The following is a 12,993-nucleotide window of genomic DNA, read 5'->3' as shown; positions in this document are numbered from 1 at the left end:
CTTTAAAATTTGAGGCTACATACACAACTTGAATACAGTTACAGCATGAGTTTTACCATGTGTTGTTTAAAAGTGAATTACTGTCTCTTAAAATGCATAAGGATGGAATTAGTCACTGCATATCCCTCGTTTCATTTGAGTAATTTGTATTACTGTTGCTTATGGGAGTGGTCAAGATGTATGGCTTCAGCAACCACATGTTTTTATCTTAATTCCGCTAGAAGACAGCCTAACCCATTACTTCCCTAAAGGCACAAGAGTGGGGGTGGGGAGAAGTTTAAAAAGAGATTCTGGTTTACTGGAAATAATGACATCCACCCATGCTTCTTCATACTAGTTCATGGCCTTATGGAATAAAAACAGGCTGAATAGTCACATGGTTAGGAAGCAAAATATTAGAAAGAGTTTTTGAACAGTAGCTCAATTCTTTGATACATGAGGGAGTTTTCTGTTATGGCCAAGAACCACAGGACTATCAGGAAGTTCTGTAGGTAAGAGAATTTGCTTGCATCAGCAGTTGACAAAAAAAAGAAATAAAAAAAATGTCTAAACATCTAAGAACAAAACAAAAAACCACAGAAGAATGTCATGCGAAGAAACATGTACAGGTTAGCATCAAGTCACTTACCCTTAAATTTTGACCGGATGTTTGCTAGTTCTTTATTTATCCTCTTTATCTCCGCTTCTTTACTTTTGCCTGAAATCAAAAGAACACATGTCAAAATACAATGCTTTGGACAACCCTTGGACACCCTAAGCTTCTTTCCACCCAACCATGCTGTGCGAACATACAAACATCAGGAGGAACTATTACTCCCCCTTTCCAGTATTAGAACTGGATGAAGGCAAACATCACAGAGGTAACTTCAGCATCACTTCACAGGGGAATTTGAGAAGCTAAAAGGACCTCCCTTAAAAGACACAGAAGATGAAAAGCAGTAAACTTACAAGTAGCTCAAAGACTTCAAAAACCTCAAACAGATAGGATACATGCAAAAGTGCAGACTTTCAATATGCCCCACGCAAGTCACTTGAAAAAAAACAGAAATATTTTAAATCCACATTTTATTAGGCAACATTACCACCTTAGACTTCTCAGCACAGTCTATATTTCATATCAACTTTTGATTCCAAGAATAGGTATTAGGATTTCTAGTGCCAATTCAAATTAGGTATTTGGAGAAATAAGTTGCAGTTTAAATTTTGATAGTGCAAGCTTATTCAAGTAATATTTGCACTGCTCAAAACCAGAGCATCTTATTATTCTTTACCACTTTAGTTTTTGCTGATAGAGATTCTGTAGAGATCTGGGTCCACTGTCTCCTACATAAATGAGCACGGTAGGGCAAAATAACCAACTCAGGCATTGTACTTAGTTGCTTGACGCAAACAAAGTCCACTTCAGCAATGCAGAACTGACCATCTAGTCATGTCGCAAATTCAGACCTGTACTTTCTCAAACTTTCAAGCAGTTTCCAAAACACCAACTACCAGCAGAAAAAGACAGCTTCCTTTACTCTTCATCACATATATTTGGCTACGAGGTTATGAAAAAAGTTTCCCGACCCTGTGAGAAAATGATCCAACCTGAAGAGTAGTGAGGATTAGATGCCCTGCTTTCATAGCCCACTTTTCCCCACACCACTCCCATCAGGGACTACAGCCATGTCAGTGCAAGGAGGGTATGTAACAAAGCTTGAAGAGCGGATCAGGACCAGCATTCCAAAGCACTTCCAATCTCACCCTTTGCACATAAGCAAAGCAACAACTCTCAGCATTTAAACATCCTATTACATTTGCATGTCCTACATTGCGTGTCACCCAATGACTGTTGATCACCCCTTTACCACATTCCAAAGATGATCTGACAGCAGGCCAGATGAAAGATGACGAAGTAACGCAAGGAAACAAGTGCCTCAGGATAGATTAAAAACAAAGTATTTAAAGTATAAGGGAACCCACGTTTAAGCCATATTAATCCAGATTTCATAATTTTGTGATTTATACCTAAAAAGAAACTGAAGTTTTGCACTTCCAAAACAAATTCTTGCATAAAGTGCAGAAAACTTGTTTATATTAATATGTCCATAACAATGGCCTCAAGAGTACAGATACACAAGACTAGCACACTGTGCAAATGGAAACAAGTTAGGCCCAAACGAGAAGCAACTACTTTCGTTTGCCTTGTCATTTTAACAAAATACCTACAGATTTGCTTAAAACGGAATTTTTCCCATTCTACAACACTGTTTCATAAGGGACATTGCTCAAAGCACTGAAGTGCAGGATGCCTTGGCAAGCATTCCACATGGCAAAACCCCCCAAACAACTGCCCCCATACCCAACCCTGAAAAACTACTTACCTGTACCCACTCATTCACTTACTGCTTTTAAGAAGTTAAGCGTTTTCAGACCTCAGTAATTCACAATACCTGTTCTGAAACATAAATTGTAGTTGCTATCTGTAGACATCTTGGTTTTCAGATAAAGCAGGAGACGTGTCCACAGTTTTAATTTGACCTAGGAACTCCAGTTAACATCTACAATGACAAGGCAAGAGATCATAGTATACCTCTCTCAGTTTATAAGATGCATCTGTTGGTATCACAAAAGTTTAACCCATTTTTATTAATGTATCATGCAACACGTTATGGGTTTTCTTCTGATTTAACTTGCCAGTCTAAAGTAAGCTGGTTTTAAAGCAGTAACACTACTGTATAAATAAGCAGCAGCTTGTACAATCTAAGGCTGGAAGTGTCTTCTGCTATAGATTTTAGATTTGTCTTAATTGCATTAGATTATTTATCCTGTGCACATGGCAGAGATACTCAACTGTTCATGTCTAAGATACTTGCCAGCATTAGAAACTCACTACTGGACTTAAGCAAGTCTTTCGCACCTGGGTCCATATATGAACAGAGGGCCACAGTAACATATGCCTAAAGGGTGAAAGCACGTAAACAGACAACACTCCAATTTTGTAAGCTCTCATATTAGCACTCTTTTTAAAGACTTAAAACACTTCCCTTATCTGCAGCAATTCATCCGCTCTAGAGGAAAAAAAAGTTTCTAAAATTATTAATTTCTTTTGCCTTTTACCAAGTGAAGAGCACATCCCATTAAAACATTACCACTGAGTCTGGTACTTCATTCAGATTAACAGGGCAGAGAACTGACCTCAGTGAGGTAAACTGCTAACCTGAGTAGGATATTTAGTTAGCTAAATTTGGAAGCTAGGTTCTTGCTCTGTATCTTTAGGTTCTGTTTGTAACGAAAACACTGAAAACCGTAAACAGCAGAATTTACTTTGACTTTTTAGCAATTGTTTCTCTAACCTCAACAAGCATGGCAATAACCACTGATGTTAAAAAAGGGGAGAGGAAGGAGAAACAAGTACATGTCAGCCAGTTTTTCTTAACCAAAGATAAAAATCAAGGCTTATTTATTTATTTATTTTCAAAATCACCGAAACCTCTCAGCAAACCTTCCAAGCAGCATTATCTATCTGTTATAGTATAGCTGGGGTTGGAAAGGACCTTAAGATCATCTAGTTCCAACCCCCCCTGCCATAGGCAGGGACAGGACACACCAGACCATGTCACCCAAGACTCCATCCAGTCTGGTCTTGAACGCTGCCAGGAATGGAGCATTTATCACTCCTTTGGGCAACGTCTTCCAGTGCCTTACCACCCTCACAGTAAAGAACTTACGCACACAGATGATCAGTTACTGCTAGAAACTGGGTTCTTTGTGTTCTAAGCAAGCAACAGAGCATTAAGGGTAGCCTGACTAAAATACTTCAGGAATTTGTGAAGTCAGCACCTTTGGCAGAAATGGACTGCAGACTCAGCAACACAAAACTCAAAATCCCACCCCCCGTGCACACAGCTGTAGCAATGAGTTGACAGGAACTCCCATATTAAACAGTAAATTTACATCTGAAGGTTTATTCTCTCAAAGTTAAAAACTTGCATATCATGTGAACAAAAGCCTGTTCTGAATAATTCCTTCAGGCTGGTTTATTTGGAATGCAGTATACAATCTCATCTAGACCTTGACCAAACATAAATAGCATAGCAAGTAGTTGGATAAAAGTTTAACTCCATACACTGGAAATCAAGTCAAATGATTACATCTTGTCTCCTTATTAGTGATTACAGTCTATATGTGCCTGAAATTGCAGTTTTAGAGAGCAGCACTAGCACACTGGATGTTAAGCGTCAGTGAGGACAGTCACATAAGAATGCTTAGGGTAACTCATGCGTTAAAATCAGGCTGAAGCATCTAAAAACAAGTCTCCTGAACTCCAGCAGTTCTATTGCGTGGTAACCTTATTCAAATCAATTTATTCTTACATTAGAGGATGACAAAGCAAAACAAAACCTCCCAGTGGCAAGTAGCTTCAGTTTGTTCCATGTACAGGGAAAAAGAAATAAGTATCAAAAAACCAAGGACCAATTTCCAGCTGGATCTTCTGCCCCACTAAGGGTAGAGGGGGAAGCAGGGATTATTGGAAAAAAAAAATCTGTTCAATTAACTGACAAGCTGACCAGGTTACTCAGCCATGGTACACTCACTTTAGAATTTCTACATGCATATTTGATTTTTACCATCACTACAACATTTAAGTAACCTCAAAGATTGTTAAAAAGGAAGATAAGACCACTATTTATGACAGTTGAAGGAGCATTGTGCTTCAGAACATTGTGCTTGCAAAGGCAATTGCTCTGCCTCGCTTCCAGGCTGTCACACAGCTCCCAGTTTCAAGCTGCATTCCAAAAACATGGGTTCTATGTAGCCAAGCCATTCAACTTGGAGAGGCTTAATAAAGGTCATGCCACATATACAAACTGATGGGCAGGACAGTATTTAAGCCAGAGTACAACAAGATTATGTTCCACCTCAATTCAGGCCACATCCTTCTCGCTTTCACTTATTCAGGCTTTTTCCAGTTTAGGAAATAAGATTAAATATTCACAAAAAGTTATTAAAAGAGTTGACTGCAAGCCAGTAAGTTTTGGCTATTCTGCACAGAAGACATATACTGTTTATAGCCTTACAGCCCTTGTATATGATTGCTCTTAGTCTCCAAGATGAGCACCTGAGCAAACAGATCTCCAGCCACAACATTATCCAAGGTGCTTGTGAATGATTACTTCATATTTAGCAGTTTCCCAGGCTCCGCTGTGCTGCCTACTGCCTTCATTAAGCAAAGTAAATTTAGTCTGCAGTGCACTATTATCATTAATTACCATCTTGTTTAACAAAGACAGACTGGAGAAAACCAAGAGTCATCCAGCTTTTCAGAGAACCAATTACTATTCTTAAATCTCCTAGTAATCCAGACTATAGTCAGAGCTTCAGTACTGCAAGAATAACACCTCCATATGTCAGTCTGGAGTTCTGCTTTACAATCCACAGAAGAATGAGAAAACACAAGTTACAGAAAGGAATTTGATTCCATCCATTTGAAGAGAACATTTGACAGATCTTAATACTAACTTGGCAGCAGGGTTGCAAGAGACTAAGCAAGTCCTTCAAGGTCAGAATTAATGGGCTGCTTATGGCTCACTTAGCGACCTGCTCCATCAGGATTAACTTGTTGCTATACTAACTATAGACTGTCTAAGCCAAGTTTGAGGCACAAAGCACTTCCATGCTGATTAACTACAACTGCTAAGAGTTCTTAGCTTTCATACAAACCATTTAGAGTCTGGTGTATTTCTGACCAAGTCTATATACATTTATTTCCCAAAGGAACAAAGAAGCATTTTTCTACACCAGCATCTGCACAAATACTGAGCACCATAGATTTCTGCAGGCAAGTTCTTGAGACAGGTATACACACAACATTTAAAGCAAAAAAAATTGCTTCACAAAAGTTTGTGTTGCCTTTACTCATCTGGCTCCAATCTGCTTATGGAGCCCACTCAACTAATTTGTTTTGAATTTATGCAGAGGTTAGAACTGTTACTTATGTCACCTCTTAGCCTTACTTGAATTGTAGCCACCTGACAATCCTATGATTACAGATATACCATTAGTAGTGCGAAGAACTACAGAGCATGTTGGGTAGAAGGCTCTATTAGCATAAGGAAAAGCTTGCCACCATTTTGTCATGCTTCTTGAAGGCAAGTAGTAGTGTCAGTTCCTATTTGTGGCGCTACCATTTGTCTAACAGAACATGCCTCTCTGTTCATATTCAATTACTGAACAGGCCTTGAAGATAGGACAAGTCTAGTTTTCTGTTTAGGACAGCAGTAATACAAATACTGCCAAGGTTAAGAGCAGCAGCTTCTTCTCTGAACTCTGTAGTGGCTAGGAACATCTACTTAAGAACACAGTTATTACACAAAAGAAATTCTCAAAGATCTTGTCAGATGTTTTCCTGCAGAGCTGTAAACTTTGTTTTCCAAACAGAAGATTTTTTTCATTTTATTATGTTTTCACTAGCCTCTATATTAGGAGCACCCAAGCTGATTGGCCAAGCTGGGTGGGAGAGACATTACAGTCAAACTGCTACTAGCTTCCTTTAAGCAGAATTCATTGATAATTTTCATAATTAGTTTGATTCAAGGCTATACTTCTTAAAAGGCAACTCCAGACTGTTCCTTAGCACTGCTCTCCTCCTGGCATATGTATTCCTACTACTACTTTGTACTGCTGCAGATTAGTTAGAGAGCCAGACAAAAGCAAGATTGGTTTATTTAATATCCAAAGAGTAAATCATATCAGCTTTACTACAGTGATAATGCCAGCAGAATACGTGACCAGGTAAAGAGCAAGCTCACCACATTCACCATCCAAACACACTCTTAGTAGCAGAAAGCAACTAAATTACCCATTCCCCTTTCCTATTGCTAAAACAGCTTATAAGCATGATGGTAAAAGTACACTGCATTGTTAAACCTGCTGTCAGGGAACAGAGAAAGAAACTGGTTAAAATAGATTGAACAGTAGCATCTCTACAGTAAGAGTGGTGCAAATACTTATGGGAAAATATTCACATAAAAGTAATCAGCGCATCCTTTCCTGCCTTTGGAAAGAGCTTCTACAGTACTTAAAACTCGTATCAGTAAATTACCCTGCCAGCAGGATGGATACTCATGCTACAGCTCTAGAGTATAGATTAGCCTCTTGCTATGCAGATCATTAGCTTCATGAAGTAAAGCATCAAATCCATCCTCCACTTCACCCTCATCTCTCAGCTGGTTATTTAGCACAGCAGGGAAGGGTCACAAGGGAGGCAGGTTACATAGCAATACATCAGAGTGGTCTGTTTGGTGTATGCCTGCCCTCACACTATGCGAGTTTTTAATAGTTTGGCTATACTATCTAGAGTACTACAATAGAGATGCAAGTTCCATGTCCACCTGGCTATGTCCAAAGGAGAAAGATGGTGCTATTGCTTAAAAACTCACTGTGCAACTGATCCAAAGAGGCTACTATAAAATACTGTACCTTCGTAAGATGTTAGTATGGCTTCAGTTTTGTTCAGAAATTGACCAGTTCAAGGCTGCAGAACAAGAAGCTTTTTGCTCAATGATGTATTAACATCCTGTTATGAACAACATGAGTGCATACTGTCCTTTCACAAGATGTGTTTGATCAGAAGAAAGAAACGCCTGCCTATTATGTTGGAGATCATGAATGGCACAAAAACAGTTGAAGACTGTTGTGCCTTGGGACATTGTGTTGTGATTAGATTCCCATTTATACGAAGAGATCAGTGACCTACTGATCCTATTTAAGAACTTGCTAATATTCTGCATAGCAGTTAGTCCTATTCTATCTGCAAAACTCACTTCTTCCTCCAGTACACTGCTAGAGATTTGCCCCTATAGCAACACTTCCCATGAAACAGCAGGGAGTCATAGGCTTTACTGTAATACAGTAATCCATTAACTCCTTGGTCACATAAGGGAAGGCAAATAAATGCAAGAGAGCACACTGCAGCTTCTGCATTATATCACAATTCAGATACTTTAATTGCAGTAACTTAATAGAAGTTTAATAATATTAGGTGCCTACTATGGATGGTTTTTCTAACTAGGCACTACAAGAAAAACACTACAGCTCAAACTTCAGAGTTTGAAGAGTAACTATGCCAGAGGGTCTAGCTTAAGACCAGATCTTTCCCCACATCAACTGAAAGTTTACTGGAAGCTCATACCCAACTGACTTTATGACACATGAAACATCTACTTGGCAGTTTAGTTAACAAAATGGCATTGACTCCTATCAAAAGATAAGCTTTAAGCTAAGAAGATATGCAAAACCAGAACTGCAAGGTTAGGTTACTACATAAAGCAGCTTCTCCTCCTTCCTTGACTGAGTAGCCATTTCCTGGAACAGTATTTTCACACAGAACAGTTACACTCCCTTCAACAGGGTAAGGCAGTATTTGCACTGATTTAGAAGGCACTCTGGCCTCTCTTCTGCCTTAGATCGTATCCAAATAACAGAAGAACAGTTTGAGGCTTATCCAAAATCTAGTTTTGTTATCACTTCTAAACTACTATTTCAGGGGCCTTAAGAAATCCTGTATGACCTCACTAATTGATGCAGATATGTAACAGTCTCTGCAACAGTCCTAAATTTCCTCTTGCGAGACTGATGGGCAGCATTTATCCAAAGGATTTCATATTTGGCAGATGTTATATTTTCCAATCAATGTCTTCAATGGAGAGTGTGCCTGTCACGAGAAATTCTAGATCTTTATAACTTCTCATCTATTAATCATCATACTTGTCTACTCTCCTCTTTTCTCAGCCAAACATGCAGAAAACAAAACAAAACACAAAAACCAAACAAACCAACCCATGAAAACAACCCCCAAAAGTTCTATGAAACGACCCAAAGCAAGCTAAGACTGAGGAGCAATCAGAGGGACACTAGTCTTGTTTTACACATCCTCCTCAGACTAATCTCACACTAATTGTGTTTTCCTTAAATTGCTCTCCTGCAAACAGTAGCAAGTGATGCAAGACCTAGTGTTTATTACAGCTCTAAGCAGCATGCTCTTAGGGTTTTTCAGGCCAGAAACTGTCCATATTAGATGAGTGGCCATAACCTTGCAAGAGAAATAGGAGAGCAAATTAAGATGCCTTGCCTTCAAATTTCTTTGAAGAGATAAGTAATCTAAAGAATACAAATGAAGAAGAGTCATTGACTGTATACGAAAGTAACTCAAGTCCTACTTTAAAACTGTATCCAATGCAAATAAGAACCTGCATCTCAAAGAAGCAACAGAGTGGCTGCCTCCCTACACACTAAAGCCCTATTACTGACATAAAGCACTAAAACAAGCTGTATATGCCCAACTCACCCTGTGTGAGATTTTTTTTCACTGGGGGGGTGTTCTCACAGAGAACAAATACCTACAGATACTCATGTGGTCATTTAATTAGAATCATAGAATCATAAGGGTTGGAAAGGACCTTAAGATCATCTAGTTCCAACCCCCCTGCCATGGGCAGGGACACCTTGCCCTAAACCATGTGGCTCAAGGCTCTGTCCAACCTGGCCTTGAACACCGCCAGGGATGGAGCATCCACAACCTCCCTGGGCAACCCATTCCAGTGCTTCACCACCCTCACTGTAAAGAGCTTCTTCCTTATATCTAATCTAAACTTCCCCTGTTTAAGTTTGAACCCATTACCCCTTGTCCTACCACTACAGTCCCTAACGAAGAGTCCCTCCCCAGCATCCCTGTAGACTCCCATCAGACACTGGAAGGCTGCTATGAGGTCTCCACGCAACCTTCTCTTCTCCAGGCTGAACAGTCCCAACTCTCTCAGCCTGTCTTCATACGGGAGGTGCTCCAGCCCTCTTATCACCCTCGTGGCCCTCCTCTGGACTCGCTCCAACAGCATCATGTCCTTCTTATGTTGAGGACACCAGAACTGTACGCAGTACTCCAAGTGAGGTCTCACAAGAGCAGAGTAGAGGGGCAGGATCACCTCCTTCGACCTGCTGGTCACGCTTCTTTTGATGCAGCCCAGGATACGGTTGGCTTTCTGGGCTGCAAGTGCACACTGCCGGCTCATGTTAAGCTTCTCGTCAACCAACACCCCCAAGTCCTTCTCTGCAGGGCTGCTCTGAATCTCTTCTCCGCCCAACCTGTAGCAGTGCCTGGGATTGCCCTGACCCAGGTGTAGGACCTTACACTTGGCTTGGTTAAACTTCATAAGGTTGGCATCGGCCCACCTCACAAGCGTGTCAAGGTCCCTCTGGATGGCATCCCTTCCCTCCAGCGTATCAACCGAACCACACAGCTTGGTGTCGTCAGCAAACTTGCTGAGGGTGCACTCAATCCCACTGTCCATGTCGCTCACAAAGATGTTGAACAGGACCGGTCCCAACACCGATCCCTGAGGGACACCACTCGTTACAGGTTTCCAACTGGACATCGAGCCATTTACCACAACTCTTTGCGTGCGGCCATCGAGCCAGTTTTTTATCCACCGAGTGGTCCATCTATCAAATTGATGTCTCTCCAATTTAGAGACAAGGATGTCATGCGGGACAGTGTCGAACGCTTTGCACAAGTCCAGGTAGATGACGTCAACAATTCATATGCATTCATATGCATTCATATGCATGTCTCTCCCACATACACAGGTAATGCATTCCATTATCTACCATCCATTCATATGATTATTTGCATGAACCAGCCTTTTTTAATCCCCACTTGCTTATCCATAACCTGGCGCATCAGTCCCAATTCAGTGAAACAAAGCTACTGAAGTCAGGCTTCAAGAAGCTTAAGCCTCTGGACATCCTCTGTGTTCAGTGCAAAGAAGAATTAATGCATTAAGTTCTAAGAAATGAGATAGACCTTTGTTTAATATATGTTGGGTTTTATTTAAGGAAAAAAAATATAGCCTAAGGAGAACGGAACAGTATCTTGGAACATATACAGAAACATTTGGAGAATGAACGAAAGGAATCCTTCTTCCTCCTGTCCAACTTTCAAGATGACACTGAAAAGGTAAGGCAGTTATCCAAGGTAATAAGGGAAATTAACCACTGTCTTGTCCTCTAAGCCTATGGCAAAAGCAGCTTTTGCCTCTCTGCAGATCCATTTCATCAACCCAAGAGTAGATAACTTCCTGATTTTATAGTGGAGGAAGGGGTTACCAGTAGTACACTTAATATATTGTAATAGAAACTATTTCTACACTACCATCTCCAGAAGAAAAGAAAAAAGAAAGCTTTTTTAGTTTTCAGGGTGAATAGCAGATAATAATGTTGTTGCAACAAAATAGGTTGAGTGACAAATTAAAGTACTTCATCACTAGATAAGCATAAAGCTATTCTCAAAAAAAATGAAAAGACTCCTGATGATGTATCTGTCAGCTCAGACATCTGGAGAGTTTATAAAGCACTAACTTGCATAAGCCAAATCACTTCAGCCAAATCACTTCACTCTGCAGCACATACACACACACACCCCCCACAAAAAAAAAAAAAAAAAAAAAAAAGACTTAACACACTACTTTAGAGTAAGTGTTTCTTGCAGGATTCCATATGCTTATAACACAGGCAAATCTTGTTGGGTTTTAGTTCATGAGGTACTTCATCCAAGCAGTGACAAGGACTCTTCTTGACCTGAACTCCCAAGTCTGGATGGCACTTCACCAAGCCACAGGATTCAGAGCTTTCCAGCTCCACTACAACCACAATCTGTTTTACAGCATAGCCATACCTTGCTGTTTTCTCAGTGGGCCTCATTAACGAAAGTACTAATTAACTGGGCTATCTTAACCAAGTACTTCAGTTCAGCTTCCATTCTATAGTTTTCTTGTCTCTTCTCTGATGTCTATGACAGTACTATTTCATATATGGTATAAAACAATCCAATCAAGCAACTTTCTAGAAGAGCCCATACACCTACTGGCAAATTGTAAGGCATCTAAACAAGTTATTTTCTTTAAAATTCTTTTTTTCTGTCATCTGCACCAGGGCCTCTATGTACAAAATACAGAGCCTGCAACAAGAAGCTGCCCTGAAACAAAATTGTTGAGAGGTATCAGGAACTGCAGGATGATTAACTTTCTTATACTATCTGAGCTTGAAAATTCAGTTGGTATTTAGGTGGATAAAGAACATTTTCCTTTGAAAAAGTCACTCAATGGTATAGTTTCACAGACACTAAAGTAAAAGCATTAAGAAGCACTTTTGCCCTTTAAAATCCTTTGCATTGCTGCTACAAGTAGCATGCTAACTTTTTTTTATGAATAGCTTTACAGACTTTCAAGAAATCAGCATATTTTAAGCACTTTTTTAAGTCCCATACAAAGTAATTCTTACAGTCAACATCATATGTGACACAGAAGCATTTAACACACAAATCAAGCAGCTTAATAGATAACCCAAGTGCCAAAACCATGGCTAACCAACACAGAAGTGACAATCAATCTTTTAGCTATTAAAGACAGACTGGCAGTGCAAGCTGTTCATTCACTCACAGTCAACTAGAGTTTTAAGCATTGAAAATTGCTATCACTTTATCAGACTTTTCTGAAGCCTGTAAAAAGACTAGTAAAAATAGGTAGGCAAGACAAGCAACACTCCCAAATCAGTAATATAATAAACTCAAAAAAGAAGGATGCATTATTTAGTGCTGCAGATCTTGTAGGTACAAATGCCCAAGAAAGAAGACTATGTAAGAAGATAAAACATTTCCAAAGGTAGACAGTCTAAATTTACATACTTATACCCTTTATTTTATTACCACATTTACCTGGGTACAACTGGCACACAACTGCATTTTATTTTTTCAGCAACATCTACAATTCAGATTCCTTATGTGTGCGAAATCATAGGATCATAGGATGGTTTGGGTTGGAAGGAACCTTAAATATCTAGTTCTAATCCCCCTGCCATGGGCAGGGACACCTTTCACTACACCAGGTTGCTCTACAGCACAGAACTTTCCTGCCCAGCTGACCACAGTGTTAGTGGTGTCCCTAATATAGTGGGTGTGGG

The 12,993-nt window shown here is 39.8% G+C and overlaps 1 protein-coding gene across 4 annotated transcripts in view; it reads right to left on the bottom strand.

Annotated features, from left to right (window-relative positions):
• The window catches only part of AP2A2 (adaptor related protein complex 2 subunit alpha 2), a 50,098-nt gene that overhangs the window by 33,869 nt on the left and 3,236 nt on the right, over positions 1 to 12,993 (bottom strand). For all 4 annotated transcript variants that reach the window (XM_030482711.1, XM_030482713.1, XM_030482712.1 and 1 more), the window contains exon 2: positions 629 to 697. In XM_030482711.1, the coding sequence (XP_030338571.1) occupies positions 629 to 697 (69 nt within the window). The remainder of the gene's footprint in view (positions 1 to 628; positions 698 to 12,993) is intronic.

The sequence above is a fragment of the Strigops habroptila genome, chromosome 4 (assembly GCF_004027225.2).
Source record: "Strigops habroptila isolate Jane chromosome 4, bStrHab1.2.pri, whole genome shotgun sequence".
Taxonomy (NCBI): domain Eukaryota; kingdom Metazoa; phylum Chordata; class Aves; order Psittaciformes; family Psittacidae; genus Strigops; species Strigops habroptila.
This window is presented reverse-complemented; position numbering and strand designations above follow the sequence as displayed.